The sequence below is a fragment of the Ostrea edulis genome, chromosome 6, assembly GCF_947568905.1.
Source record: "Ostrea edulis chromosome 6, xbOstEdul1.1, whole genome shotgun sequence".
NCBI classification, from domain to species: domain Eukaryota; kingdom Metazoa; phylum Mollusca; class Bivalvia; order Ostreida; family Ostreidae; genus Ostrea; species Ostrea edulis.
In genome coordinates, this window is record NC_079169.1 from 13,803,249 (window position 1) to 13,829,772 (window position 26,524).

Below are 26,524 nucleotides of genomic sequence, written 5' to 3' on the forward strand. Positions count from 1 at the left end.
TCCATCACCCAATAAAACAACAAAGAGGGGTATTTATTGTTTACAAAGTTTGGGAACATATTGTGTTTAGTTTGTTTATTTTTTTCTCTCTCTCCAGCATTTTTTTTTGTTCAAGATAGTTCTCAGAAACTACACAAGGGATTAAGATGAAACCTTTTTAGGATGATGGTAGATGTGCAGAATGAATGTCATTTTCTCTGAACATGCATGCATGTACATGCACGAGTATTAGATTTTTGGTACACTTAACTTTGGAATCAGTCTAACTTGTTTGTTTTTCCATCAAATTGTTTGAAATTTAAATACAAGTATCATAGGTATATCTTGAGACTCCAAACTGATTGGCATGGTCATAATCACCAACCTGCACAAACATGCATGTGTGCTTTGTTTTGATGGGATAATACTAAAACATCAATTATAACTCATTAATAAAGAGAATTGAAGGATATTCACAGCCTATGTAAAGATTAGTTATAGGAAATGTGCCATTCTTTGAATGACATCTTATTTGTTTTTCATCAAAACATTTTAAAAATTTTGTTCTAGATGTATCTTAGTAACCCTTATTGTTTGATATTGGTTAATTATTTGCTAGTATGTGCATGCTTATGTGTTAATTTATAAAACCATCTCACCCAATATTTGTACATGTGTAGATAGAATTTTGGTTAGTTAGAATAGTTGCAACTAACATACTTGAAATATGAAATTTTGGTTGGTTATTTAGGTTAGTTGTGACTAAATTTAATGCAAAGAGGTATAGCACACTTGGTATGCAATTTCGCCAACATAAATGCCTTTTTCTTGAATATCATTTTTTACAAATATTCTGCTATACAATGTCAGTTTATACTTGTGTTTACCCAAATTACTTAATAAAGATAGAGTATATAGTAGATGTAACGTAATGGGCATAAAAATTTGCAAACTGTTGCAAAAGGCCACCTTAAACCAGAAATAAAACACTGAAGTTGTTTTACCTGCTTATGACTGTATATAAGTCCGTTTGAGGAAATTTGGTTTAAGGTGGTCCTCTTGTTTAAAATGGTTAAAATATGAAAAAATCGTTCTCAAAATTTACCTTGAGATATAGCACCTGTCAAAAGTTAAACCTTAAAACTTGCAAGCCTGGGTGGCCTAGTGGTTTAGGTGCTCGGTAATCTTACACTTAAACCATACATTCCCCGAGTTCAAGTCCAATATTTTTCCAATCTAAATTTTTTTCTTTTGCTTTTCATTTTTTGGGGTCTTTTTTTTTTTTTTTTTTTGGTTCATATGTGATACATATATTATAACAAATATTAGTCATTTTCATCATAACTTCTAATATTTGCAAGTTACGACTTAAAGAAAGGGAATAAATTGTAGTTCCGCTTGTTTACACTAACATGTTCCTGTGTGCACAGGAATTTCAAACTGTAATGTGGCTGACAAAAAGCTAAACAAATACTACAAGAAAAAGGACACAAATGCACAGCATGTAATATTAAAGTAAAAATAAGTCAAGGAAGAAAAAGAACTGTTATACAGTTTGACTTCTCAAAAAAAAAAAAATGAATAAATAAAAACTCCTGTAGCAACTGACATATGATATTTAGGCAAAGATAAACACTCGAATTATCAACCAAAGGCAAATGAACTGATGACATCTATTAAAGGTGCTGCAGTCATGTCAGAACAGTGAGTTAAGTAATGCCATATGTAAAAGGGTTGTTGTGTAATATGAATGAACAGGTCTATGAAAATATTGTACTGTTTATCATTCCAAATAGGGAAATGGTTTAGTAAGTAAAGAACGACTCATATAAATGTCAGTAATGCTAAACTGCGGCAGTTATTTATCTTGGTTACAAAACATCAAAAACATTGGCCTTATATTTAAATATAACACGCCAGTCTATTATTGGAAACCGGTGTTTTCCATTTAGATTTCTGAGTCGGCCGTATCGTCAGCAAATGCGCTATACCTCTTTGCATAAATTTGATGATATTGCTGTTAGTTATGACTAATTACTTTTCTTAACAATTTTGTAAATTCCAAGAGTCAAAATGATTTTAACATGTCTAGAATCCAATGCCGTTTTTATGAAACGTGTTGAAATTTAGGTTGCAGGTATATTTTTGGGACTCTCTACTGATCTGTGTGGTAAGAATCACTTACAACATGTGCAAACACATGCGCTGAATTATGATTGGATAATACTTAAAAATGTCAATTACAGAATTCTTCTATTATGAAATGGACTGAAAGTCATAAGTACTTACTGGGATGCTTTTTTGATCGGCTTGGTCAAAATTACTGATATCAACACACGTTCATGTCCCTTTAGTTTGATCAGATAATGCTTTCTTGTTTTTCAATGAATTAGATTTAAAATTATACCACAGATACATGTATTTATTGAGATGCTTAACAAATTGACATGGTCAAAATTACTGTCGGGTAAGAGTATACTCGAGATTCCATTGATTTTGATTGGATAATGCTTTAATCTCTTATGACTCAAGGAAATAAAGTGAAAGTTATACTGTTGTTTATTTAAGCGTATATTGAACTTAATCGAACAGAATATTGCACCACTTTGTAAATTGTGGATGTTTGAGGAACATCTGTAATAGTTAGCACTAGCTATATATATGCTCTGTGTTAAGAATGAATGATTGATCTTTGATGTGATATGGAGTGTTATATTATTGGCCATGTATTTTTAGTCATATTTAAGATGATTTAAGAGATAAATGTCTAGTTTGTTTGTATTGTGGGGTTTCCATATATTCCCCATGATACATTCTGCACCTTTGTGTTTTAACTTGTTTCTTATAAACAATGAAACTTCAAAGCTTTATATTTATCAATAAAACACCTCTCCCCCCCCCCCCCCCCCCCCCCCCCCCCACCACCACCACCAGTTCTCATGTGAGGACCTTCTTGTTTTACAACAATCTAATTAAATTTGGATCTTTTGATCCGCTCATCTACTACTGCTACACAAACTTTTGTGTAGCGATAATAGATGAGCGGATTTTGATTTTTCATTTTTGAGAAAATTACAGGTTGTTGAACTTTGTCAGTTTTGAGGTTTTCCTTGCTATGTAAAACCCCAGTACGCCATCCTCTGCATAACACCATCTACCAACATACGTGTAGCAAAGTTCCCATCCGGTCAATTACTGTTAAAACCCCCTATAATTATCACCAATTATTCTGCTTCCTGTTAGTTTCTTCCTATATATTGATATCCTAATAATTTCACAGAAAAACATACGTTATCACGCTTTCTTTTTTTTGCCTTCAATTTTTCATCTGGTAAGAGTAAACTGAAACAACTCCGCTAATTCAAAAAATAGTTGGCAACCTTCAGGCTGGAACCTGCGGTTTCTAATTCAGAAAATACTGTAGTTGGCAACCTTCAGGCTGGAACCTGTGGTTTCTAATTCAGAAAATAGTTGGCAACCTTCAGGCTGGAACCTGCGGTTTCTTATTCAGAAAATAGTTGGCAACCTTCAGGCTGGAACCTTCAGTTTCTAATTCAGAAAATAGTTGACAACCTTCAGGCTGGAACCTGCGGTTTCTAATTCAGAAAATAGTTGGCAACCTTCAGGCTGGAACCTGCAGTTCCTCACTTGCCAAGCAATTTCTCTTCTTCACTCAGCCATGGAACCACTATAACTTTGGACAAATTTACAATGAACTATTATAACCGTTATAAAGGAAATATTTGATGAACACGAAGAGAAATAAGTTAACATCCAGTTTTAGCTCGATCTTTTCTAATCACGTTTTGTCCAGAACAAGAAGTTCTATCTAGATTTCATAGCCATTATGGCTAATGATACTTTTAATTACTACTCGGGTGACTTATAAGGCCTGTGGGCCTCATGTTCATTCAAAGATTTCTTATTGTCTGACATCTGTTGTATATAATTGGAGTAAAGGTCTTTAGTTGCAAAAAATGGATCACTTAACAGTAAATCGTAGTACTGTATTTTAAAAATTTTGATTTTTTTTTTCTCCCTTGTAAATAGAGGCTGGAGTTTTCAGAGAATGATTATGAAGAATTGCTTCCGTTTGGATCTGAGTGTTCCCCAAACACTATATTTGTGTGGCCATCTAAAGGACATGGAGATTTGTGGGTATGGGAACCTACAGACAGAACACTTAAAGTCAACACAACAATGTTTGTCCGATGAGGATATGATGAGGATGACGATGATGTGACATATTATATGAGGCATTTATATGAATTTGAATTCCTCTGCTTGTATGTTATTGCATGATCATGGATGACTGATTTTTATTAATTCTATATACCGGTAGGCAGGTTTTGTTCATTATCTTATTTGAGAGTACTGGTTTGGATCACTCAGACATTGATTGATTGAATGAGAGAGAACGAGAGAGAGAGAACAAGAGAGAGAGAGAGAAAGAGAGATCTTACATGTCATCATCCATAGGAATCCTGTGAATTATTTTTAGTTTGATGATTACGATGTTATCAGAGATGGTTGGCTGCTGACTTTCTCCTTGGTTAATTCTTGTCATTGAATATGCCATGGCTTTGCATTTTTTGATATATGTGTCTACTCAGTGTGCAATATGTTTATAGCCATATTTATATAAGTACAATGCACATGCATAGAGAGGAAAGAAAACTGCTTCTGTCGCAGACAAGTAGTTTTCATGGCCAGAATTATGCTGTATACATAAAGATATTCTTTTCATGGAGGAAAAATTGTAAAAATGAGTCCAATATGTGTTGTAATTTTTAAAATACCAGTGTTGGTTATTGTTACCATTGAAGAATTTATTGCAGTATATATTTATGAAATAAATATTAAATTATTGATGAAGGTGTGTTGATCTGGTTTCTGGTGTTTTCTGCTACAGGTCATGATATGATACAGAACAGCATGGGGGGGGGGGGGGGGGGGGGGGGGGGGCAGCCAGCGCGAGCACCCCTAGAAAAATGTACTAAACAATAAAAGAAGCAATAATTTCTTCCACTCCCTTAGAAGTAAATGACAAAATCTTGCAGAAAACTGAATGTTAGCATTAATTTTTAGCTCACCTGAACCGAAGGTTCAAGTGAGCTTTTCTGATCACATTTTGTCCGGCGTCCGTCTGTCTGTAAACTTTTCACATTTTCATCTTCTCATGAACCACTGGGCCAATTTCAACCAAACATGGCCAAAAGCATCCTTGGGTGAAGGGCTTTCAAGTTTGTTCAAATGAAGGGCCATGTCCCTTTCAAAGGGGAGATAATTACAAAATAGGGTGGGGTCATTTAAAAATCTTCTCAAGAACCACTGGGCCAGAAGAGCTGAAATTTACCTGAAAGCTTCCTGGCATATTGTAGATTCAAGTTTGTTAAAATCATGGCCCCCGGTGGTAGGATGGGGCCACAAGGAGGGATCAAAGTTTTACATACAAATATATAGGGGAAAACTTTAAAAATCTTCTTCTTAAGAACCACTAAGCCAGAAAAGCTGAGATTTACATGAAAACTTCCTGACATAATGCAGATTCAAGTTTGTTCAAATCATAGGCCCCTGGGGTAGGATGGGGCCACAGTAGGGGATCAAAGTTTTACATACAAATATATAGGAAAAATCTTCTTCTCAAGAACCACTGAGCCAGAAAAGCTGATTTTTACATGAAAACTTTCTGACATAGTGCAGATTCAAGTTTGTTCAAATCATGGCCCCCGGGGGTAGGATGGGGCCACAAGGGGGATCAAAGTTTTACATACAAATATATAGTTAAAATCTTTTTCTCAATAACCACTGAGTCAGAAAAGCTGATATTTACAAGAAAACTTTCTGACATAGTGCAGATTCAAGTTTGTTCAAATCATGGCCCCCGGGGGTAGGATGGGGCCACAAGGGGGATCAAAGTTTTACATACAAATATATAGTTAAAATCTTTTTCTCAATAACCACTGAGTCAGAAAAGCTGATATTTACAAGAAAACTTTCTGACATAGTGCAGATTCAAGTTTGTTCAAATCATGGTCCCCCCCAGGGGGGGGGGGGTCAAAGTTTTACATACAAATATAGGAAAATAGCTTTAAAAATCTTCTTCTCAAGAACCATTGGGCCAAAGAAGTTGACATTTACATGAAAGCTTTCTGACATAGTGTAGATTCAAGTTGCAAAGGGTAGTTTGGGGCATAATAGGACTAAGGTTTTACATGCAAATATATATGGAAAGTCTTCAGATATGGGCCAAGGTGACTCAGGTGAGTGATGTGGCCCATGGGCCTCTTGTTTAAGTCTTGGGGTTATACCTCAGCAAAAATCAAAACAAAATTCGAACTTGATCTCTAACTTGAAATAGAAGTAAACGAATGTACAAAATTTGAATGAATGTCTGCTAGCATGAGTGGGGGGGGGGGGGGGGGGGGGGTGTACAGAAAAACTGAGTATTGGCATTAATTTTTTTAATCAAAACAAAACAAAATTCGAACTTCATCTGTAACTTGCTATGGTAAAGCAATGTACCAAATATCAAATGAATATCTGCAAGTATGAACTTGATCTGTAACTTGTTATGGCAAAGCAATCTACCAAATATCAAGTGAGTGAGTATCTGCAGGCATGGCGGAAAACTAATAGGCCAGACTGACAGACGGACGCAGTGCTAATCTGGCTCTACACTAGTGTATGTGCCAAATGTCTTGATTTGGCTTATCTCTACTAGCATGTTTGAAATCTTGATTTAAAGGCTTGTAAGATATACTTTAGATAAATGTATTTGGGACCGTGTACGATAGGTTAAACTCTTTAGAACTCCGAGGGGTCGTTCAGTGGGTGGTGTGATTAGTTAAACTCTTTAGAACTCCAAGGGGTCGTTCAGTGGGTGGTGTGATAGGTTAAACTCTTTAGAACTCCAAGGGGTCGTTCAGTGGGTGGTGTGATTAGTTAAACTCTGTAGAACTCCGAGGGGCCGTTCAGTGGGTGGTGTGATTAGTTAAACTCTGTAGAACTCCGAGGGGTCGTTCAGTGGGTGGTGTGATTAGTTAAACTCTGTAGAACTCCGAGGGGTCGTTCAGTGGGTGGTTTGATAGGTTAAACTCTGTAGAACTCCGAGGGGTCGTTCAGTGGGTGGTTTGATAGGTTAAACTCTGTAGAACTCCGAGGGGTCGTTCAGTGGGTGGTGTGATTAGTTAAACTCTGTAGAACTCCGAGGGGTCGTTCAGTGGGTGGTGTGATTAGTTAAACTCTGTAGAACTCCGAGGGGTCGTTCAGTGGGTGGTGTGATTAGTTAAACTCTGTAGAACTCCGAGGGGTCGTTCAGTGGGTGGTGTGATAGGTTAAACTCTGTAGAACTCCGAGGGGTCGTTCAGTGGGTGGTGTGATAAGTTAAACTCTGTAGAACTCCGAGGGGTCGTTCAGTGGGTGGTGTGATTAGTTAAACTCTGTAGAACTCCGAGGGGCCGTTCAGTGGGTGGTGTGATAGGTTTTGCTGACGCCCTGGTCTTCTTGGATCATATGGCAACGGGTCACACTTTGCAGCAATTTCAGTTGTCATACAGCATCCCTTCACCTGTCGTTTCTTCCGTCAGCTATAATTTACCTACTGCTAACAACTTTGGCCTCTGTTAATTACTGCTTCTAAAAGATCTATGTCTCTTTTCTGAAGGTAGTTTGTGAAGACTACATGTGTTCCGCACCACTGACAAGGGCAATACTAAATTCGAACCTCAAAATTATAGCAGCTATCCATTGCGACGCCTTCTCATCCTTGTCATCTTTCAGTGACGGGAGGGCAACAAAGATCACGGGAAAGCTGAACGAAAGGTGATTATTGAGTCGGCTCGATTTGACCGACGAGTTTTGCATAATTAGCTCACCTGATCTATAAACTCTAGTGAGCTTCTAAGATTGTCTGGAGTCCGTCCGTCCTTCTCTCTGTAAACTTTACACATTTTCCCTTCTCCAGAAACACGGGATCAATTTCAACCAAACTTGTCATATAACATCCTTGGGTAAAGGGGATTCAAAATTGTTCAAAGGAAGGGTAACACCTTTTTCAAAGGGGAGATAATTAAGAAACATGAAAATATGTTGACTTCCTTTAAACATATGATTATCAAGATTATCTAACATAAATCACGATTTAAGCATATGAACAACAATTTTATCGAATGAACATTAAGATATTTGCATACAAGTAACAAAATTAAGATTTATCGAATATATATCACAATAAATATATACCAAGATTTATCGACTATGAATAAAGATTTTTGCATATAAATCAAGATTGTATAATAAGCATTTTCTCGCCATACCCGACTGAGGGGTCAAAAGAAAAGAGGAATAACTCTTACTTCACTGTGTGCTTGTAGATGCATGTTAATTACATGTATGTATGCGCCGTATAGTAGTATAGCTATTTCACTCAGATAACTCCTAAGTTATATTGCATGACACATGTTCATAAATTTGAGGAAAATCCTCAGCTGTTTTGAAACTTTTGGTATATCTCTTTTTTAGGCACCAAAGTTTGTACTTCGGATATTGGGTGGAGTAAAACATGCAAGTCATTTTCCAGGACAAATAGAATTAGGAGGTCGACAGAACAGAGGGAATTTAAGGTGAGTGTATAGCGTGGAACTTCCTTAATTAAAGAATATCTAATTTGTCATGAAAACAACAGAACCATGGGACAATTTAAAGATTACCACATGCTTCCATTCCTCTCATATTCAGGACAATAAACAAACCAGACATTTATAACTCGTATTTCGTAATTTAAATGTTGTCTCTTTTTCAGTGTAGATTTTTATATGAAGGTCATTTACCGGGGTGACAGTTAATATCGAGAATTATGAACAATGTAACATCAAATATTTATCAATGACAAAAAGACAAAAACAGTGGCAAATGAAAATTGATTGTAGTTTTTGATGATATTTTTGTCGTCAAGCGATGTGTTTTAAACTGCAATTCAACTATTGTGTAATGTCAGGGAATATGTATACATGTGTCTGGCGCAGCGCCTTCATTATTCCTTAACGTGCTTTTATTCTGATTGTTTTGCTACTGTGGTCGGTATTAGTGGCGTCCTGTTGTGTGTTTTTAAAATTTGATTTTCCGATCGTTCATCATGCATTCTCTGTTCAGTTTTGTGTTCACCGTTCACAAAGCGCTCATCGTGTGTTCACAAAGCGTTCATCATGCGTTAATCATGCGTTCACCGTTCACAAAGCGCTTGTCTTACATTCACCGTTCAATCTTTTGCCTTTGCATTGCCATTCGAAACACCAAAGTGAAAGCATCGATCTTCATATATAGCGAGGCGAAAATGAAAACGGAACGTAAACGTGTGTGGAAGAGAACTTTCTTATATTACGATCTGGCAAGTGAACATAATCATCTGATAACAAATAGATCTGATAAGTCGACATAATGATCTTATGTCGACTTGTCAGGTCATTATGTCGACTTGTCAGATCATTATGTCGACTTGTCAGGTCGTGATGTCGACTTGTCAGGTCGTTATGTCGACTTGTCGTTATGTCGACTTGTCAGATCATTATGTCGACTTGTCAGATCATTATGTCGACTTGTCAGGTCATTTTGTCGACTTGTCAGGTCATTATGTCGACTTGTCAGATCATTATGACGACTTGTCATGTCATTATGTCGACTTGTCAGGTCGTGATGTCGACTTGTCAGATCATTATGTCGACTTGTCAGATCATTATGTCGACTTGTCAGGTCATGATGTCGACTTGTCAGATCATTATGTCGACTTGTCAGATCATTATGTCGACTTGTCAGGTCGTTATGTCGACTTGTCAGGTCGTGATGTCGACTTGTCAGGTCATTATGTCGACTTGTCAGGTTGTTATGTGGACGTAAGGTCAGATCTTATGTTGTTACATATTGTAAGTGGGTGGCAAGTTCAAGTGAATTTATTCGCTCAAACCACATTATATATATGGTACATTAGATAAACATATATTTGAGTACGAATACGGTCAGAGTATGTATGTACAAATACACAATATACATGTAGTGAAAAAGTATTTACAAAACTAAATCATAGATTTTTGAGATAAACATACAAAGTTTTCAAATGTTTTAATCTTACTGGTTGACATGATTTTGAGTGTGAAAACATTTTTACGGTTACCTTTCAACGTTTTATTATCTGACAAGTCGACATAATGATCTGACAAGTCAACATAATGATCTGACAAGTCGACATAATGATCTGACAAGTCAACATAATGATCTGACAAGTCGACATAATTACATGTATTTGACAAGTGATGACAGAACTATGGATACGAAGAAAAGATGAATAGAGATAAGCTTGCTGTTCATGAGCTTAAGTAGAGGTACTTGTATTAACACTGATGTTGTCTTGCTTCTGTAGTTGCAGAATGGCTACAGACAACAGTGATCTGGTCAAGGTTCGTCAAGACGGTCATGTGGCTTTCGTGGTTGGTTACACGGGGGAGACTGGAAAAGAGTTGATCAAGGCTCTGTCTGTGATGAAACCCTTCAGCCGCGTCCTGCTGATTGGACGACGTAAAACTAACGTCACGGAAAAACTCGGAAACGAATTCGTAAGTTCAACAGAAAAAGCTTTGTTCAATGAGTACAGGCTCTGTCGAAACTGCACTCTACTGACGTGTGATATTTTAGGTATTGACTGTTATCCTCCTGATAACAACTGTCACCTCTGTTACTTCTTTTACAAGGTCTATTTCCCTTCTATGAAGATAGTTCCTTAAAGAGCCTATGCAATGAAATCGTATTTTCTTTACTGAGTTGAGCATAAAAAACCGCATCAAAATCGGTGCAGAAATAACAGAGTAGTGGCTATTTTTACTTAACATGTGTTCCTCACCAACAAGGGCAATAATAAATCCGAACCTCAAAATGGCCTTCAGCTAGGTATTGTGACGTCTTCTCACCCTTACCGTCTGCCAGTGACGATAGGGCAGCAACGACCACAGAGAAGGTTAATAATAATATATTGCACCTTCTACTCGGAAATGGGACTTTTTTTTCGTGAAGTATGCCAGCGTCGCAGGTCATACCTTTATGTAGCTGCAGAACTGTAGCTCTCTGAAAAAATATTTTGACATCTGTTATGTCAAAAATATTTTTTTCAGAGAGCTACAGTTCTGCAGCTAACCTTTATGTATTTTCAAAAACGAAATGTATTTTGATGTACATTGTAGCTAGTTTGATTGCACGTTTATATTTGTAAATTTTATAGTCAATCATCCTATTAAATGTTTCACGCATGCAAGTTCCATTTATATAGTGTAGGCCTATACCTATTTTATATACATCTGTGTGTGTGTGTGTGTGTCAGATAGAGAGAGAGAGAGAGAGAGAGAGAGAGAGAGAGAGAGAGAGAGAGTGTGTGTGTGTGTGTGTGTGTGTGTGTGTGTGTGTGTGTGTGTGTGTGTGTGTTCGTTGACCTATAGGCATCCCCTATATTCGTATAGATGAATTGCAGTACTGAGTATGAAACAAGTATAATTGAAAGTGTCTTCAAGTCACCATTCATGCATCCCAACTGTATCATTGCTGTAAAATTTAAAAGGTGTTCCAATTATAAGAAAAGTCTCACAGACAGATTTCAGGGAGACGGACTAACGACGATCAGAAAATCGGGATTTATCAAAATTTTAAGACAAAAAATCTAATGAAAGCTGAACTTGAAACAGGACGGAATGTTCAATAGTATCTTTAGATATAGTACATGTACTTCTATATCACTTTCAGGAAGAGAAAATCGTAGACTTCGATCGTCTGGAAGAGCATGAAAACGTTTTCGCAGGATGTGATATTGGTTTCAATTGTTTGGGGACTACTCGAGGGAAAAGTGGAAAAGTAAGGCAGATCAAACTATTTTCATGTCAGATTTTCATCCCAACTTTCTCATTGCTAGGTGCAGCGTGACGCTGATGATCGGATTCGTGTTAGCCAGTGGTTTCTGAAACGTTACTTTCCATACAGCGTATTAGAACCCCTAGCTAGCGAAAATTGAATCTCAGCGTACAGCATTGATTGGTTGTGGGTTCCATTCCTGATGTAGTGTGATGTCATTAGCACGTGACCAGGGTCTTAGGTCAGGTGCACCGGTCTATAGTATGATTGGTTGATTGTTATTACGTTAATCTGTCGAGAATTTTTGATTGGTATTTAAACGCCACCAGCTGTAGGTGAAGTACCACAAATTTAGACCTATGCTTAGCGCTCAGGGACCGTACGTAGCTGTGGGGGTTCGTTATCGTGCCAACGCGTGTCGCGACACAAGACCTCCGTTTTTAAAGCTATGCCTGTTGCCCGATCCTATTGAGTTCGTCAATAAAATATGTTTAAATTAAGACCTCGTGATTCTCACTTTTAAATGCCAAGTGTTTGGCGTAGGAGCAATTACTACCTATTTTAAAGTCTTAGGTTTGACACAAGCGGGACTTGGAACTCACGAGCTGCAGGTCACGCAGTGAAACGCTCTACCACTGAGCTACTCTACTCGCGGTCTCTAAAATATTAAGTGTCGTTAAACATGTTGTAAAGTACAACAAATTGATGTTCAACTACAAAGACTAATTTCTTATTTAGGATGGTTTTATAAGAGTTGACCATGATTATGTCATAAAAACAGCTGAGCTTGCCAAGGCCAAAGGATGTAAACATTTTCTCCACGTCTCCTCAATGGGGAGCAACCAAACCAGCTGGTTCTTTTACACGAAAACAAAGGTAATTAAATTCTAAGTTATCATTGATTTAACTGATTTCGTAACATAACTCTTCTAAAGACAGTATATATAAGCTATCAGATAACAGTTGATCCGTTTTTTAGGGACTTGTCGAAGAAGAACTACAGAATTTACAGTTTGAACATTTATCAATATTTCGGCCCGGGTAAGCTGCCATATTATCTTACAACACATTTGAAGTACACCTATACGTTCTCAGTGTTTCAGTATAGTAAATCAAAACTGCATCTCTATATAGATTTTAACTTTGTTTTTCACAATCATTTCAAAACGCAAGTTATTTCTTTATCGAGCGCCAAATTAACATAAACTCAAATAATGGAAGATATCTTCAATTATTTGAAGATAGCCTCAATTCATTTGGTGTGCGCAACAATTTTATTAAAGATCTCTTCAAATAATTAATGATATCTACAATTCTGAATTATTGCGCGCATTAAATGAATTGATGATAGCATTAATTCTTCCGCTGAATTGATGCGCGCTTTAATTGAATTAATTATCTCTTCAAATGAATTAATGATATCAACAATTGAATTGATGCGCGCTACAATTCAATTAAAGAGAGCAATAATTGATATAATGTGCACATTAAATCAATTGATGAGAGCAATAATTGAATTGAAGCGCGCATTAATTCATTTGATGAGAGCAATAATTGATTTAATGCGCACATTAATTCAATTATTGCTCTCTTCAATTCATTTGATGAGAGCATCAATTGAATTAATGAGAGCAATAATAGATTTGATGCGCGCATTAATTCAATTATTGCTCTCTTCAATTCAATTGCTGAGAGCATCAATTTCGTAGAAATATTGCTCGCAATAATTGATTTAGAGCTCGGTATAAATAATTTGATGATCTCTTTAATTCAATTGAAGATATCTTTAATTATTTACAATGCTTTTGTATAAGGAATTAATGCGCACATAAATTCTTTTAAAGAGAGCAACAATTCAATTAAAGAGATCATTAATTCAATTGTGGATATGTTGAATTGAAGATATCTTTAATTATTTAGTTGCTCTCTCTAAAAGAATTATTGCTCTCTTCAAATGAATTAAAGATATCAATAATTCAATTGAAGAGAGCAATAATTGAATTAATGCGCGCATTAAATCAATTATTGCTCTCATCAAATGAATTAATGCGCACATCAATTCAATTATTGCTCTCATCAATTGATTTAATGCACACATTATATCAATTATTGCTCTCTTTAATTGAATTGTAGCGCGCATCAATTCAATTGTTGATGTCATTAATTTATTTGAAGAGATAATTAATTCAATTAAAGCTCGCGTCAATTCAGCAGAAGAATTAATTCTATCATCAATTCATTTAATTCGCGCAATAATTCAGAATTGAAGATATCATTAATTATTTGAAGAGATCTTTAATAAAATTGTTGCACGCATCAAATGAATTGATGCTATCTTCAAATAATTGAATTCAATTATTTGAGTTTATGTTAATTTGGCGCTCCATACATTTAATGTACGGTTTACAAAAAACACACAACAATCCAGTTTAATACAGTCATATGTTTACAGTGTTGGGGCGAGCAGGGTGCATGTGTAGTTTTATTTATAGATTTAGTGGCGGATTTAAGGGCGAGCGCAGCCAAGTTACACATACTTTTATGTATAGCTTTATCCTTAACAGGTAGAATCAGAAAATTCCGAATTCATCTGAATATGTACTGGCGGCTATTAAAACATCTTAAATAACAGCTGTTAGCCACCAACCTGCAATCCTCGGATGATTCCGCCACACTTCACACAAGCCTTGGATGTGCTTGTAGCATTGTCCCCGTTATCCCCTGGGGCTGTGCTCAAGGTCGTATCGGCTACGTCGTGCTAGACATAGTGCTACGAATTTGAAAGAACATCTAGGCTAGCTCAACGTAGGGATAACAAGTGTTAATCCATACTGTGCGTACAATAGACCTACATCTTGGCTAGATGTTTCGATCTTGAACGCAACAAAACACTACATATATTGTAGAGACTGGCCCCACCAAATAGAAAATTCCCAAAACACAAACAATTAACAACACGTGTTTCTGTTTAAAAAAAAAATACGCAAAAAATGAAATAATTTCTCTGTATAATGATATCATATAAATACTGTGTAATTGAGCTGTTTGTCAATTTCATTAATTGCAATTTTCTCTTCTTTTCATTTTTCTTGATCGTTGTGTCATTTTTTAAAGATTGAAGATCTTATTAAATTGTCTATTCGTACGTAGATCACAGAGAATTATCTCCCTTGGATAGAACGGCATTTTTAATCAATGGAAAGTAAGAAAACTTAAAATCATGCATTTTCTACCAATCACAACAGAGAGGAAGTGGTAATCTTTATGCTATTTAATAACACAGTACAGGTTCTACATCTTTTGGGACTAAAAAGTAGCCGCTACAATCCCTCTATATTATCTATATCTTTCTCCAATTTCAATTTTAGTGTCTAACAAACACATACAATGTTTACTGGAATACCCCTTCTTCTAGCTCCCATAGGCTCCTTTACCTCACCCCCTCTGGCCCTCGAATTAAATGCTACATTGCCTTTACTCAAAATAACTCAAAATTTCCAGTTTGGCGACCGCGAAGTGTTACACGCGCTCTCATTGGATAAAATTGGATATGACAGACACTGACAACTTACATTTGCAGACTTTTTCACGTGGTTTTTGTTATACGAAATACTAATATGACCACATTTCGGTAAGTTTAACAGTAATTAGAAAATTAATAAAATTGTTATATCAAAACGAAATAGTATTTAACTCAAAAAGACAAAAGAAGAAAGCTTGCTACCAAGATTCACTAGAATACTAATAGCCAAAGACAGTGTGTGTAACACATCGTGGTCGCCAAACCGGAAGTGTTGAGTCATTTAGACCCTATGCATAACCGGTAGGAGTTACAAGAAGGGTTTTTTCCGGTAAAATGGAGAAAAGCAAAAATATAGAGGGATTGTAGCGGTGACCTACTTTTTTGGAAGTCCTTGTGTGATTAGATAAGATAGCTTACAAAATATATGAAACAAGCATCAGTGTCGCCCCCTACCCGAATAAGAATAAAACACTGGATAACTGTTCATTTGTAGGAGTTTATTATGTGACCGAGAAGATTCAAGAATCGGTGAAAAGTTTGCCGCTTGCTGCCTTTCGCCATGCATATGCTGCTGTTCCAAATACTTGGCGATACCGACGGAGACTCTGGCATTAGCAATGGTGAGAAGAGCCTGCCAGCCGAATGGCGCTGTAGAGATTATTGAAAACAAAACTATTCACTATATTGCTGGGTGAACGTGGATATATTGAATCCCATAAACTGAATCATCTCTGGTTCATTTGGAATCTATTGATGATTGTGCATTTTAACGCTAAGTACTACGTGTACATTTTTCAGCTTTTGCTGAAAATTACTTTTTTCACATGGTGCTTTAGAAATTACCAGGCTCTGTGTATGACGAATGCTTCTGGATATTTAGCGAGTTTAGGTGAAAACTTAAGAAAGATGTTCCTATGCATACATATATATATAATATATTCTAGATTTATTTATATCGATATATTTATCCCAACCCCTTTTCTTAATGAATAGATAAATAAAAGTAAGTCTTGGAAATCAGCTAGGTATTCTCGCAATTTTAGCAAGAATTTTGATAGGCTAACTCTCGGGATTTCTCGTGTAAATGTACACGTATAGTGTTTTATTGTTCAGTATCGGGTAAAAGATTTATGTTTACAAGTCCCCATCGTCGCAAGCCACGCCTGAAACGTACGCCCCTCCCCTTTCACCCGGGAGAGGAGTGTGCACTTCGTCTGTCCTCTGTTACATCTTAGTTTTCCGGATCATTTATCTGATAAAGCAAACTGTGGATTACCAATGTATGTTTACAGATCGACGTTTAGTTTTGTCGCAGTTGATTGAATTTTACCAGATTTTTGATTGATTGATTGTATCTTGTTAAACATCCCTCTCGAGATACGAATGAAGCACAGGACTCGACGTTTTGAATATATCTACATGTATAATAAAAAAAGAATTGTTTTCCCTGTGGAATGAAGCGTTGTTTGACGTGAAAATTATAGTTTTGAATATTAGAATTAAAGAAAAGGCATAAAAGCATTTACAATTGAAATTTCAAGACCAGACATACATGTAGTCCTGGCAATTTGTATAGATTTGTTGAATGTTATTTTTCCTTATATTTTGAATCTATTTTATTTATTAATATACATTTATTTATCAATTTGCATAAACCGTTGACGTAAATAAATCTGCAAATAGCCCATTATAGCTACCGTTTTTCTGTTTATGGTATACATGTTTGTCTTACATTAAATAAAAGTCATTTGATTTGATTCGTAAAATTATTCTGGCAGAATATTACGCACACAACTCGGTCGTTAGGAAACATGAAATACCTGCAAAGTGCATGTTTATTCTGTTTTGTATTAAATTAATGGTCTTTAAGATGTTGCTATCTGAAATAAAGTTATTGCTAAGCTATTTATTGTATGCATGTTATTTTTATTATGAACAAATGTAGATAACGAATAGTTATCTTTCTCAAAAAATCCTATACAGAATAGAAGGGCAAATACAGACCCCTGGATATATCAGTGGTGGGATCATGTGTCTAGGAGGAGTAAGCATCCCCTGTCGACCGGTCACATCCGCCGTAAGCCCTATACCTTGATCAGGTAAACGGAGTAATCCGTAGTCAAAATCAGTATGTGTGTAAAGAACGGCGTAACAATTGGTATGTAACACATCAGATAGGATTCGACCTAGTGATAACATGTATTTCATTGTAATGACCACAGAATTTGCGAAATGCTAACTTAAAACGAGACCGTTGAAACCCCTGTAATATCAACTTATTATACCCCCCGCAACAAGTTGTGGGGAGGGGGGCGGGGTATACTGGAATCGGGTTGTCCGTCCGTCCGTCTGTAGACGCAATGGTTTCCGGGCTCTAAAGCATTATCCTTTCCACCTACCGTCACCATATCATATATATGGACTACCCATGGGATGAAGATGTTCCCTATCGATTTTGGGGTCAAAAGGTCAAAGGTCAAGCGCACTGGACATCAAAGTAGCAATATGGTTTCTGGGCTCTAAAGCGTTATCCTTTCCACCTACCGTCACCATATCATACATATGGACTACCCATGGGATGAAGATGTTCGCTGTCGATTTTGGGGTCAAAAGGTCAAAGGTCAAGCACACTGGACATCGAAGTAGCAATATGGTTTCCGGGCTCTAAAGCGTTATCCTTTCCACCTACAGTCACCATATCATACATATGGACTACCCATGGGATGAAGATGTTCCCTATCGATTTTGGGGTCAAAAGGCCGAAGGCAACGCGCACTGGACATCAAAGTAGCAATATGGTTTCCATTTAAATTCTTTAACGGCTTTTTTCATCGCATGGAGATGTTGTGTTCCTAGATACCTTTTGGATCATAATACAGAAGTTTTACCTATTACCAACACCCTTTGGGAGATTGAGGTAAGCGGGGGGTATTCTTAGTGAGCATTGCTCACAGTACCTCTTGTTTTTTCAGTAGCCTGTCTCGATATAAAAACTGATCATATCCAGGACATGCAGCGATTTACATGCTCTTGTGTATCGAACCAATTGAGAGACATAAACACCATATGCAGGTGATAATGGATCAAATATTATAAATGTGGAAAGATGACGATGGAGAAGCTGAAGTTATCCCGTTTCTCATAAAGATGAGTTGTTAGTATGACGTTAATATCTAGTCAATAAAATATTCAAGTACGAAGCAGATGTGGAAGACTGCGTGTTGTCTTTTATTTCGAGTTTACTGGGGTATATCGAATCGACATATGAATGAATATGTTGATTTATAAAACGTCGTCGATGTATCTAAATATCGAGTTGAAGGCCAAAGCAAGATATTTTTTCTTCTCATGTAGAAGCTTTTGAATAAATTATATCTGCCTCGTAAACAATTTAAAAAAGTCAGCTAATAAAGGAGCAATATTCTTTTCCATGGGGATTCTAACAGACTGTTAGAAGACCTGATCACCAAATGCTACGAAGGTATTGTCAATGAGGAACTCCAGCATCTTTTTAATATCAATTTCGGAGTTCTTATGTGTATTTCATATGCTCTTTCAAGCTTATATATACAAGCATGTAGTCATACGCGTGGGACTGCTTATAGGAACGGTAACTCTTCCATGCCCAAAACAAGAACCCTCACATGATTTAGACATATTTGTATACAGGGTCCCATATACTATTTTTATTTTTACCAAGTTTGAAGAAAATAAATTTACAAATGATTTTCTCGTGACACCGTTCTTCCTATCCTGCCTATTGAGCTTAATTCTGTAACGGAAAAAAAATCTTCAAGTGGCCTTTTCTGATCGCCTGCTGTCCGTCGTCTGTCTGTGTAAGCTTTTTACATTTTCGGCTTCTTCTCCAGAACCACTGAACCAATTTCAACCAAACTTGGCACAAATCATCCTTTGATAAAGGGCTTTCAAGTTTGTTCAAATGAGGGGCCATGCCCCCTTTAAAGGGGATATAGTCACAAAAATGCAAAAATAGGGTGGGATCATTTAGAATTTTTCTCAAGAACCACTGTGCCAGAAAAGCTGAGACGTATATGAAAGCTTCCTGACATAGTACAGATTCAAGTTTGTTAAAAATGATGACCATTGGGGAAAGGATGGGGCCACAATAGGGGATCAAATTTTTTCATACAAATATATAGGGAAAATCTTTTAAAATCTTCTCAAAAACCACTGGACCAGAAAAGCTGAGATTTACATGAAAGCTTCCTGACATATTGCAGATTCAAGTTTGTTAAAATCATGGCCCCTGGAATAGGATGGGGCCATAATAGGGGATCAAAATTTTACAAGCAAATATATAGGGAAAATCTTCTCAAAAACCACTAGGCCAGGAAAGTAGAAATTTACATGCAAGCTTCCCGACATAGCTAGTGCAGATTCACGTTTGTAAAAATCATGGCCCGCGGGGTTAGGTTGGTACCACAATAAGGATCAAAGTTTTACAAGCGTATAGAGAAAATCTTTAAATATGGGACAATGTGACTCAGGTGAGTGATGTGGCGCATGTGCTTCTTGTTTACTGTGACATGTGCTTATTAAGGTTTAATGAAAGGTGAAGATAACAAACAGTGATCAATCTCATAACATATATAAAGGTGAAGATAACGAACAGTGATCAATCTCATAACTCCTATAAAGGTGAAGATAACGAACAGTGATCAATCTCATAACCCCGATAAAGGTGACGATAACGAACAGTGATCAATCTCATAACACCTATAAAGGTGATGATAACGAACAGTGATCAATCTCATAACTCCTATAAAGGTGACGATAACGAACAGTGATCAATCTCATAACACCTATAAAGGTGAAGATAACGAACAGTGATCAATCTCATAACTCCTATAAGGATTGATTGTATCTTGCTTAACGACGCTCTCGAGAATTTTTCACTCATATGGAGACGTCACCAAGACCGGTGAGGGGCTTCAAATTTAGGCCTATGCTCGGCGCTTACGGCCTTTGAGCAGTGAGGGTTCTTTATATAGCGTGCCACACCTACTGCGACACGGTACATCCGTTTTTAAGGTTCTCTCCGAGGACCCGTGACATTCACACCTGATGTCGAGCATTTGGCGACGGAATTGTCACTACCTGTTTCAACGACTTATGTCTGTCGCGGTCGGGATTCGAACCCCGGCGTTCAAGTAAACGAAGTAATCCGTTGTTAAAATCAGTGTGCCAAGAGCGGCCTAACAATCGGTATGAAACACGTCAAACAGCATTTGATCCAATGATAGGTTGTATTGGAAAACTAGATCGTTATATATATAAATATATATTTATGTACATGTAAATGAATTGTTTGTCATGGTTGTCTCTGTTTTAATAAGCTTTTAATTTCAGTGTGGCGACTGTAACCTAAGGACCGGCTGTTCATTGTCTGTTTGGACATATTGGGTTGCATGGGCCCAGGTGTTCTTTTTGGGGGTGGGGGGTGGGGGGGGGGGGAGTTTCCATGCAATTCTTTTGATTTGTAGCATTGGCTGCAGCGATTCTCCTTAAAAAAAAGTTATTTTCTCATGCTTACCATAAACGATTTTGGATTTGATTAAAAAAAAATTCGACTGGATATCTTCCCAATTCTCCAGTAAAACATTGTTATTGGGGTGGGATTTTTTAATTGTAGCACTGCTACATTACTTACCTTGGATCCGAATATGTTTAAAAACAAACACAGAACAACAATGAGAAGGAAAAAACCCAGTAATGTTACTGTAAACTTCGTTTTATTTCACAACATTAATGAGCCCAATATTAAATATCCTTATAACATTTACTCTGAAGTACATTGAAATATATATACATGTAATTGACAATTACTGAAGTCTAGAAAGATGGCCACGCCACATTTAGCTTCACCACTTTGTGTTTTACCAAAGTGGGCCCATTTTTTTCAACATGACAGCCTCCGCTTTTTCTCTATTCCGTTTTTGTTTAATGGTCTGTGTGTTCATCATAATATCCATGCGTCTAAGACGAGCCTCTGTAATTCTCATTTCTACTCGCCGTCCTTTATTTCGAAGCACGTCATAGTCCTTTGGATCCCACAGATTTCTCGTTCTCTGGACCTGTGGCCCTTTTTTGTGCAACACCTTGGTTTTCTTGATTGGTTCATGACGTTTATAACAGAGATCATCAAAAAAATCCTGTGGCAAACTTCCACTGAATAGTAGGCTAACCAGAAACGGGGTTCCGCACAACCACAGATTTGAATAAGCGTTCTTTGATGGATGTTGAGATGGTGGCTGGGACCGATTGAAACGGATCACAGTAGATAATGGCTCACTCGTCAATTCGTTACTTCCATATTTACCTAATCCATTGCTTGGAATTCCTAATCCTGATATTATCAAAGACGGCAACGGTTTGGATGTAGCCATTGGGCAGTATGTGGTGATGTCACCAAGTCGCGTAACACTATGACGTCATAATAAATATGATATCGTTTACAATCTAAAACATGTTACAAGATTTGGAAAGTTCTACTTTATCTTCTTTTTTTTTTTTTTATACACTAACACTACACTCCATAGACCAAAGGACTTTCCCCCAAAAAATTTCGCCTGAACTCATGTCTAGTCCAATTTTGATAAAATAAGAAGAGGCCCACAAGTCTTATTGGTCACTTGTGCATTAGTAACAAGGGTTATGCAATCTGTAACGATTTTCTAAGCTAAATTCTAGTATTTAGCAGCAATGTTCTTGCCTTCCGAAAGTGTCCATAGTGATGAAAGACTTTACATAATATACAGCGTAGTGCCATAAACTATATCAGGCGCGTAGCCAGAAATTAAGGAATGATGTGTACTCAAAATATGATAAGGAGTCTTGGTATCACCCTGAGGCCCCCAGTGGGTCCAGTCCAAAGCCCTGGTGGGAACCCAGGGGGCGAAACCCCCAGAAGCTCCTGGGTTTTACCAATGACATCACCTAAATTTGTGCATAGTTCTAAACTGGATTTCTTGTCAATTTTCAAACTCAAAAAAATTCACACAAAATCATTTGTAGTCTCTTATAATGCCAACGCACTGGTGCACCTGTTAACTGTCTGTTATTGATAAGAATAGCCTACATTTATGATTTACATGTACAGTAAAGTGATATTCGACATGATGTTACTGTCTGATTAAAATCAGATCTTTGATCCACTCCGCTAATGTTACATGTATGTCGCTACACAAAGCTATTGACATAACATTACCGGAGCGGATCAAAGATATTGAATATTAAAGCTGACATGAATTAATAAATACGTACACATTCCTCATCTTATCCGCCATATTTCTCTCAGGTAGCCTAATTTACTCAACCCGTATATACCCCAAATGTGATTGTCACACCTGAGTGATTTTTCTGGGTGGACTCGACCAGTGCACATCTCCAATAGTAATATAAAGGGAATGAGAAATAAATAAAAGCACATTTTAAAACATTATGCTATGCTCAAAATTACAAAATATTCATTGTATACAAATGAAACATTCTGAAAGTTTAGATAATTTAGACAAAAATGCAAACGAGCTTTTCTTGCATACTTGCAAGTACATGCAAGTATTTGCAGTTTCTTACGAAATAAATGCGGAGAAATCATTTGCCAATTACATACTGATAGAACTGTAGAATGGAATAAGCAAAGAGCAGAAAATATATCATTTATATCAATTTTTGTAAAATACAGGTGCATGTCATATGTATAACATGCAATGCACATGATATACTCACCCCCCCCCCCAAAAAAAAAACCGTATCAAATGCGGACATCTATTCAACAGGTATCGGAGATGTGCACTTAGCGAAAATATTAAATTCTCTTTATTCTGATAAATCCACGAAACAAAATGATAAACTCCATTTGTATCTCGTTAGAACTTGACAACACGTTGTCATTCCATTATACAGACAGACTGCGACACAATTCACCCGTGCCAAACAGGGCGTCTTCAATCAGGGGAGATATCAGAGTTGAAAATTTTTCCTGTATTGAATGCTTGTCTGGTCAGGGGTTTTGCAATTTATAGAAATCGGGAATCTAATCATGCACGTACATATACATTGGTCATCTGGTTGGATATAGGCCTATTGCGTGCACAGTTAAAAATGTATCGATGATCATATACAAACTTGAATATATAAATAAGGGAATAATGATCGGAAATATTATTGACATCTGAGTGAAAATACGGATATTACATTTGCAATCCATAATAAACAGTTGATTACACAAAGACACATATAAAAGGAAATATATAAACGAAAATATAGTTTTGTTGTCTCTTTGGGAACCACATACTTATTTATTTACGGTCCCTGTATGTCCATATTCCTTGATTGAACAGGAGAGAGAGAGAGAGAGAGAGAGAGAGAGAGAGAGAGAGAGAGAGAGAGAGAGAGAGAGAGAGAGAGAGAGAGTGTGTGTGTGTGTGTGTGTGTGTGTGTGTGTGTGTGTGTGTGTGTGAGAGAGAGAGAGAGAGAGAGAGAGAGAGAGAGAGAGAGAGAGAGAGAGCTTCCTACTTCGATGTACAATATATCATTTCACAGAAGGAAAGAAAATTGATCACTGATATATTTAAAATGTAAGCTTACAAGCATTAACAATTTCCAGCTATTTTAAAATTTGTGATTGGAAATACAGGAGTTGATGCTTATAATTGAATTCATTACAAATTTAAAAAAAAAAATATTAGTTTGAACTGTGCATATAGAAAATACTGACTTTGTATGTTAGAATAACGGAAAAAAGTAAATTGTCAAAAAAGTGGGGAGAGCAGACCAGTCTCCCTTGCCCACCCCCAACCCCTTGTATACGTGCCTGATACAACATTTACACACGTTCAATTCGTGTTGAAAAAAGGTGCGTATAAATACATTTCATTAAATTCCAAAGAGCTCGAATTTATGTGTTCCTCTATTTAAAATAATTTAGAAACATGCTTTCAGTCAGAGCAGAAATGAATTCATTTTGAACTACATCTAGTTTAAATGCAAATGTGGGGTTCCTTCTTTTCATCAGACTCATTAGAATCCCCCTCCCCTCAAACTATGCAGCTTTGTTTTTATTGATATCTAAATCGGTATATGAATCCGGATATGAATTACGTAATGTTTTTTCGTGATTATATAGATATTGATACTACTATTGAAAAAAGAAAATGTTTACACCCCTGCCTTTTGCAAATCCTACTTGTGCATTATAGGCTTTCTAGTCCCATAATCAATCCGTCCCTTAGTCGATTCGTCCCATTACCGATCCGTCCCTAGACTATCCGTCCCATAGTTAATAGTCCCCTAGTCGATCCGGCCCAGAAAACATAATATTTTTTCAAGTGCTATTTACAGTACTGAATTGGTTTAATTCATCTGCCTATTTCATCTTCATGGTGTGTGTGCCGCTGATATCTTCTGTCATGAGGTAGTCATCCTTTAATATGCTCTATGGTATTTATGGCTTGATTGCAGACTAATTATCTTGATCACACGTAATGTATAATATGTATACGGTGTGACCGTTGGACCGAGCGAAGCATGTATGTAACTCCGTGTCCCGAATGGTAATCATAATTCCGTTAAGTACGGTAGATTGTGATTCATTAAAAAAAATATATTTTGAATGAAATTTCCTTGCCCTAAACACCCAGTAACATCTCAATATTAAAGGAGTTTATATGGGGACAACAGTTTTACATGATCCGCCTATTCATTGAACGCGGGAAATAGAACGCAAGGCGACGTAAACTGTGCATTTTGACGTCACATTTAGCCTCGACTTTTTTCTCTTTTTCAAAGCAAACAATTATAAACAACAATAATACATTCCGTATGCAATGAAAAAGGCCGTTAAAACTAAACAAATTTAACCAATAAATTCAAAATGGTAAAAAAGTAACCGTAATTTTATCGTATACTCTTATTCACAGAAACTCATGAACTCGTTCATCTATTTAGTCGTATTACGGTTTTATATGTATTTATTTGCTAAAACCTGTTACAATGATAATTATACTATTCACTTTGAACAAAATGAGTGCTTAAATTACGAATTGCACGTTAGAGACTTATATTATTGGCATTCAAAATAAAACACGAATAACTGTTGAAGCAGGTAATGAAAAAATAAATGGCGGCGCCCATATGGATCACGAAAATTTCACTGAACGTATATAGAGATTATCTCTTTTCTTTTGCTGATTTTGACTTTTTTCTTTTACATACGTGTTACCTTTAGAGCCTTGCTTCGCGGACGGGCCTTCGGCCCGTCCGAGCTTCGCTCGGTATTAATCTTCTTGAGACTGTTTATCAAAACAAATGTCTCTTCTTTTAAAAGCAAGAAAAACATACTTTGCCAAAGCATTTAAGGTATTTGTTCCTACATATTGAAATAAGCTTTCAGTATTTCCCAAAAAGAAGAGATGTTTTGATATTTGACAGCTTTTTCTAAGACCATTATACACATCACAATATTCGATAAAGTGGGCTTCATTTTCAATACAAAGAATACCTTTTGTTTTTAGACAAAATTTACATAGTCTCATTTCTTGGAATATTTCTATACCTGCCACACTCTATTTCCAAATCATGAGTAATTCTTTGAACTTCTGGAGTTAAAAAAAAAAAAAAAAAAAAAAAAAAAAACAACAAAAAAAAAAACAACAACAAAACAACAACAAACAAACAAACAAAAAACAAAAAAATTCTAATAGTTAGCTTACTGTAAGCTCGTAATTATTAATCAAAGGTTGCACAACAATGCAGTTATAAAAACTGTTTTCACTAAAGTGTTTTCACAATGATCAGTGGACATGGAACACACATTTACATTGATTGCTATACATAGTTGAATAACGATGTTTTTACAATAATTAATGAGCACATATTTTCATAACCATCGCACTTCTAACAAAAATTATAAATCCTAGTTAAGGGTTGTATAAACAATTTTATTTACAAGTCTAACTTCGGCAGCTATCTAATTTTGATAACTATAACTGCAATATATATGAAAAAACTTCCCTTTTTATTAAGTAATAATCATTTATTATATCTTTGATAAAAAAAAATTGGAGGGGCCGGATCGACCAAGCAAAATGGGCCGAATCGACCATGGGACGGACC

At 36.4% G+C, this 26,524-nt stretch overlaps 1 protein-coding gene and 1 long non-coding RNA gene across 2 annotated transcripts in view; both read left to right on the forward strand.

Annotated features, from left to right (window-relative positions):
• LOC125646106 (uncharacterized) overlaps positions 1-4,851 on the forward strand; it is a 6,128-nt gene extending 1,277 nt beyond the window's left edge. Inside the window, exon 2 of the long non-coding RNA XR_007359574.2 lies at positions 4,030-4,851. This is a non-coding gene — a long non-coding RNA (uncharacterized LOC125646106). The remainder of the gene's footprint in view (positions 1-4,029) is intronic.
• Positions 1-17,293, forward strand: part of LOC125646098 (oxidoreductase HTATIP2-like) — a 21,398-nt gene extending 4,105 nt beyond the window's left edge. The window contains exons 3-8 of the mRNA XM_048872248.2: positions 8,503-8,603; positions 10,394-10,586; positions 11,761-11,868; positions 12,604-12,741; positions 12,845-12,906; positions 15,882-17,293. Coding sequence (XP_048728205.1) covers positions 8,503-8,603; positions 10,394-10,586; positions 11,761-11,868; positions 12,604-12,741; positions 12,845-12,906; positions 15,882-16,083 — 804 coding nt within the window. The 3' untranslated portion in view covers positions 16,084-17,293. The remainder of the gene's footprint in view (positions 1-8,502; positions 8,604-10,393; positions 10,587-11,760; positions 11,869-12,603; positions 12,742-12,844; positions 12,907-15,881) is intronic.
• Positions 17,294-26,524: the final 9,231 nt, after the last annotated feature.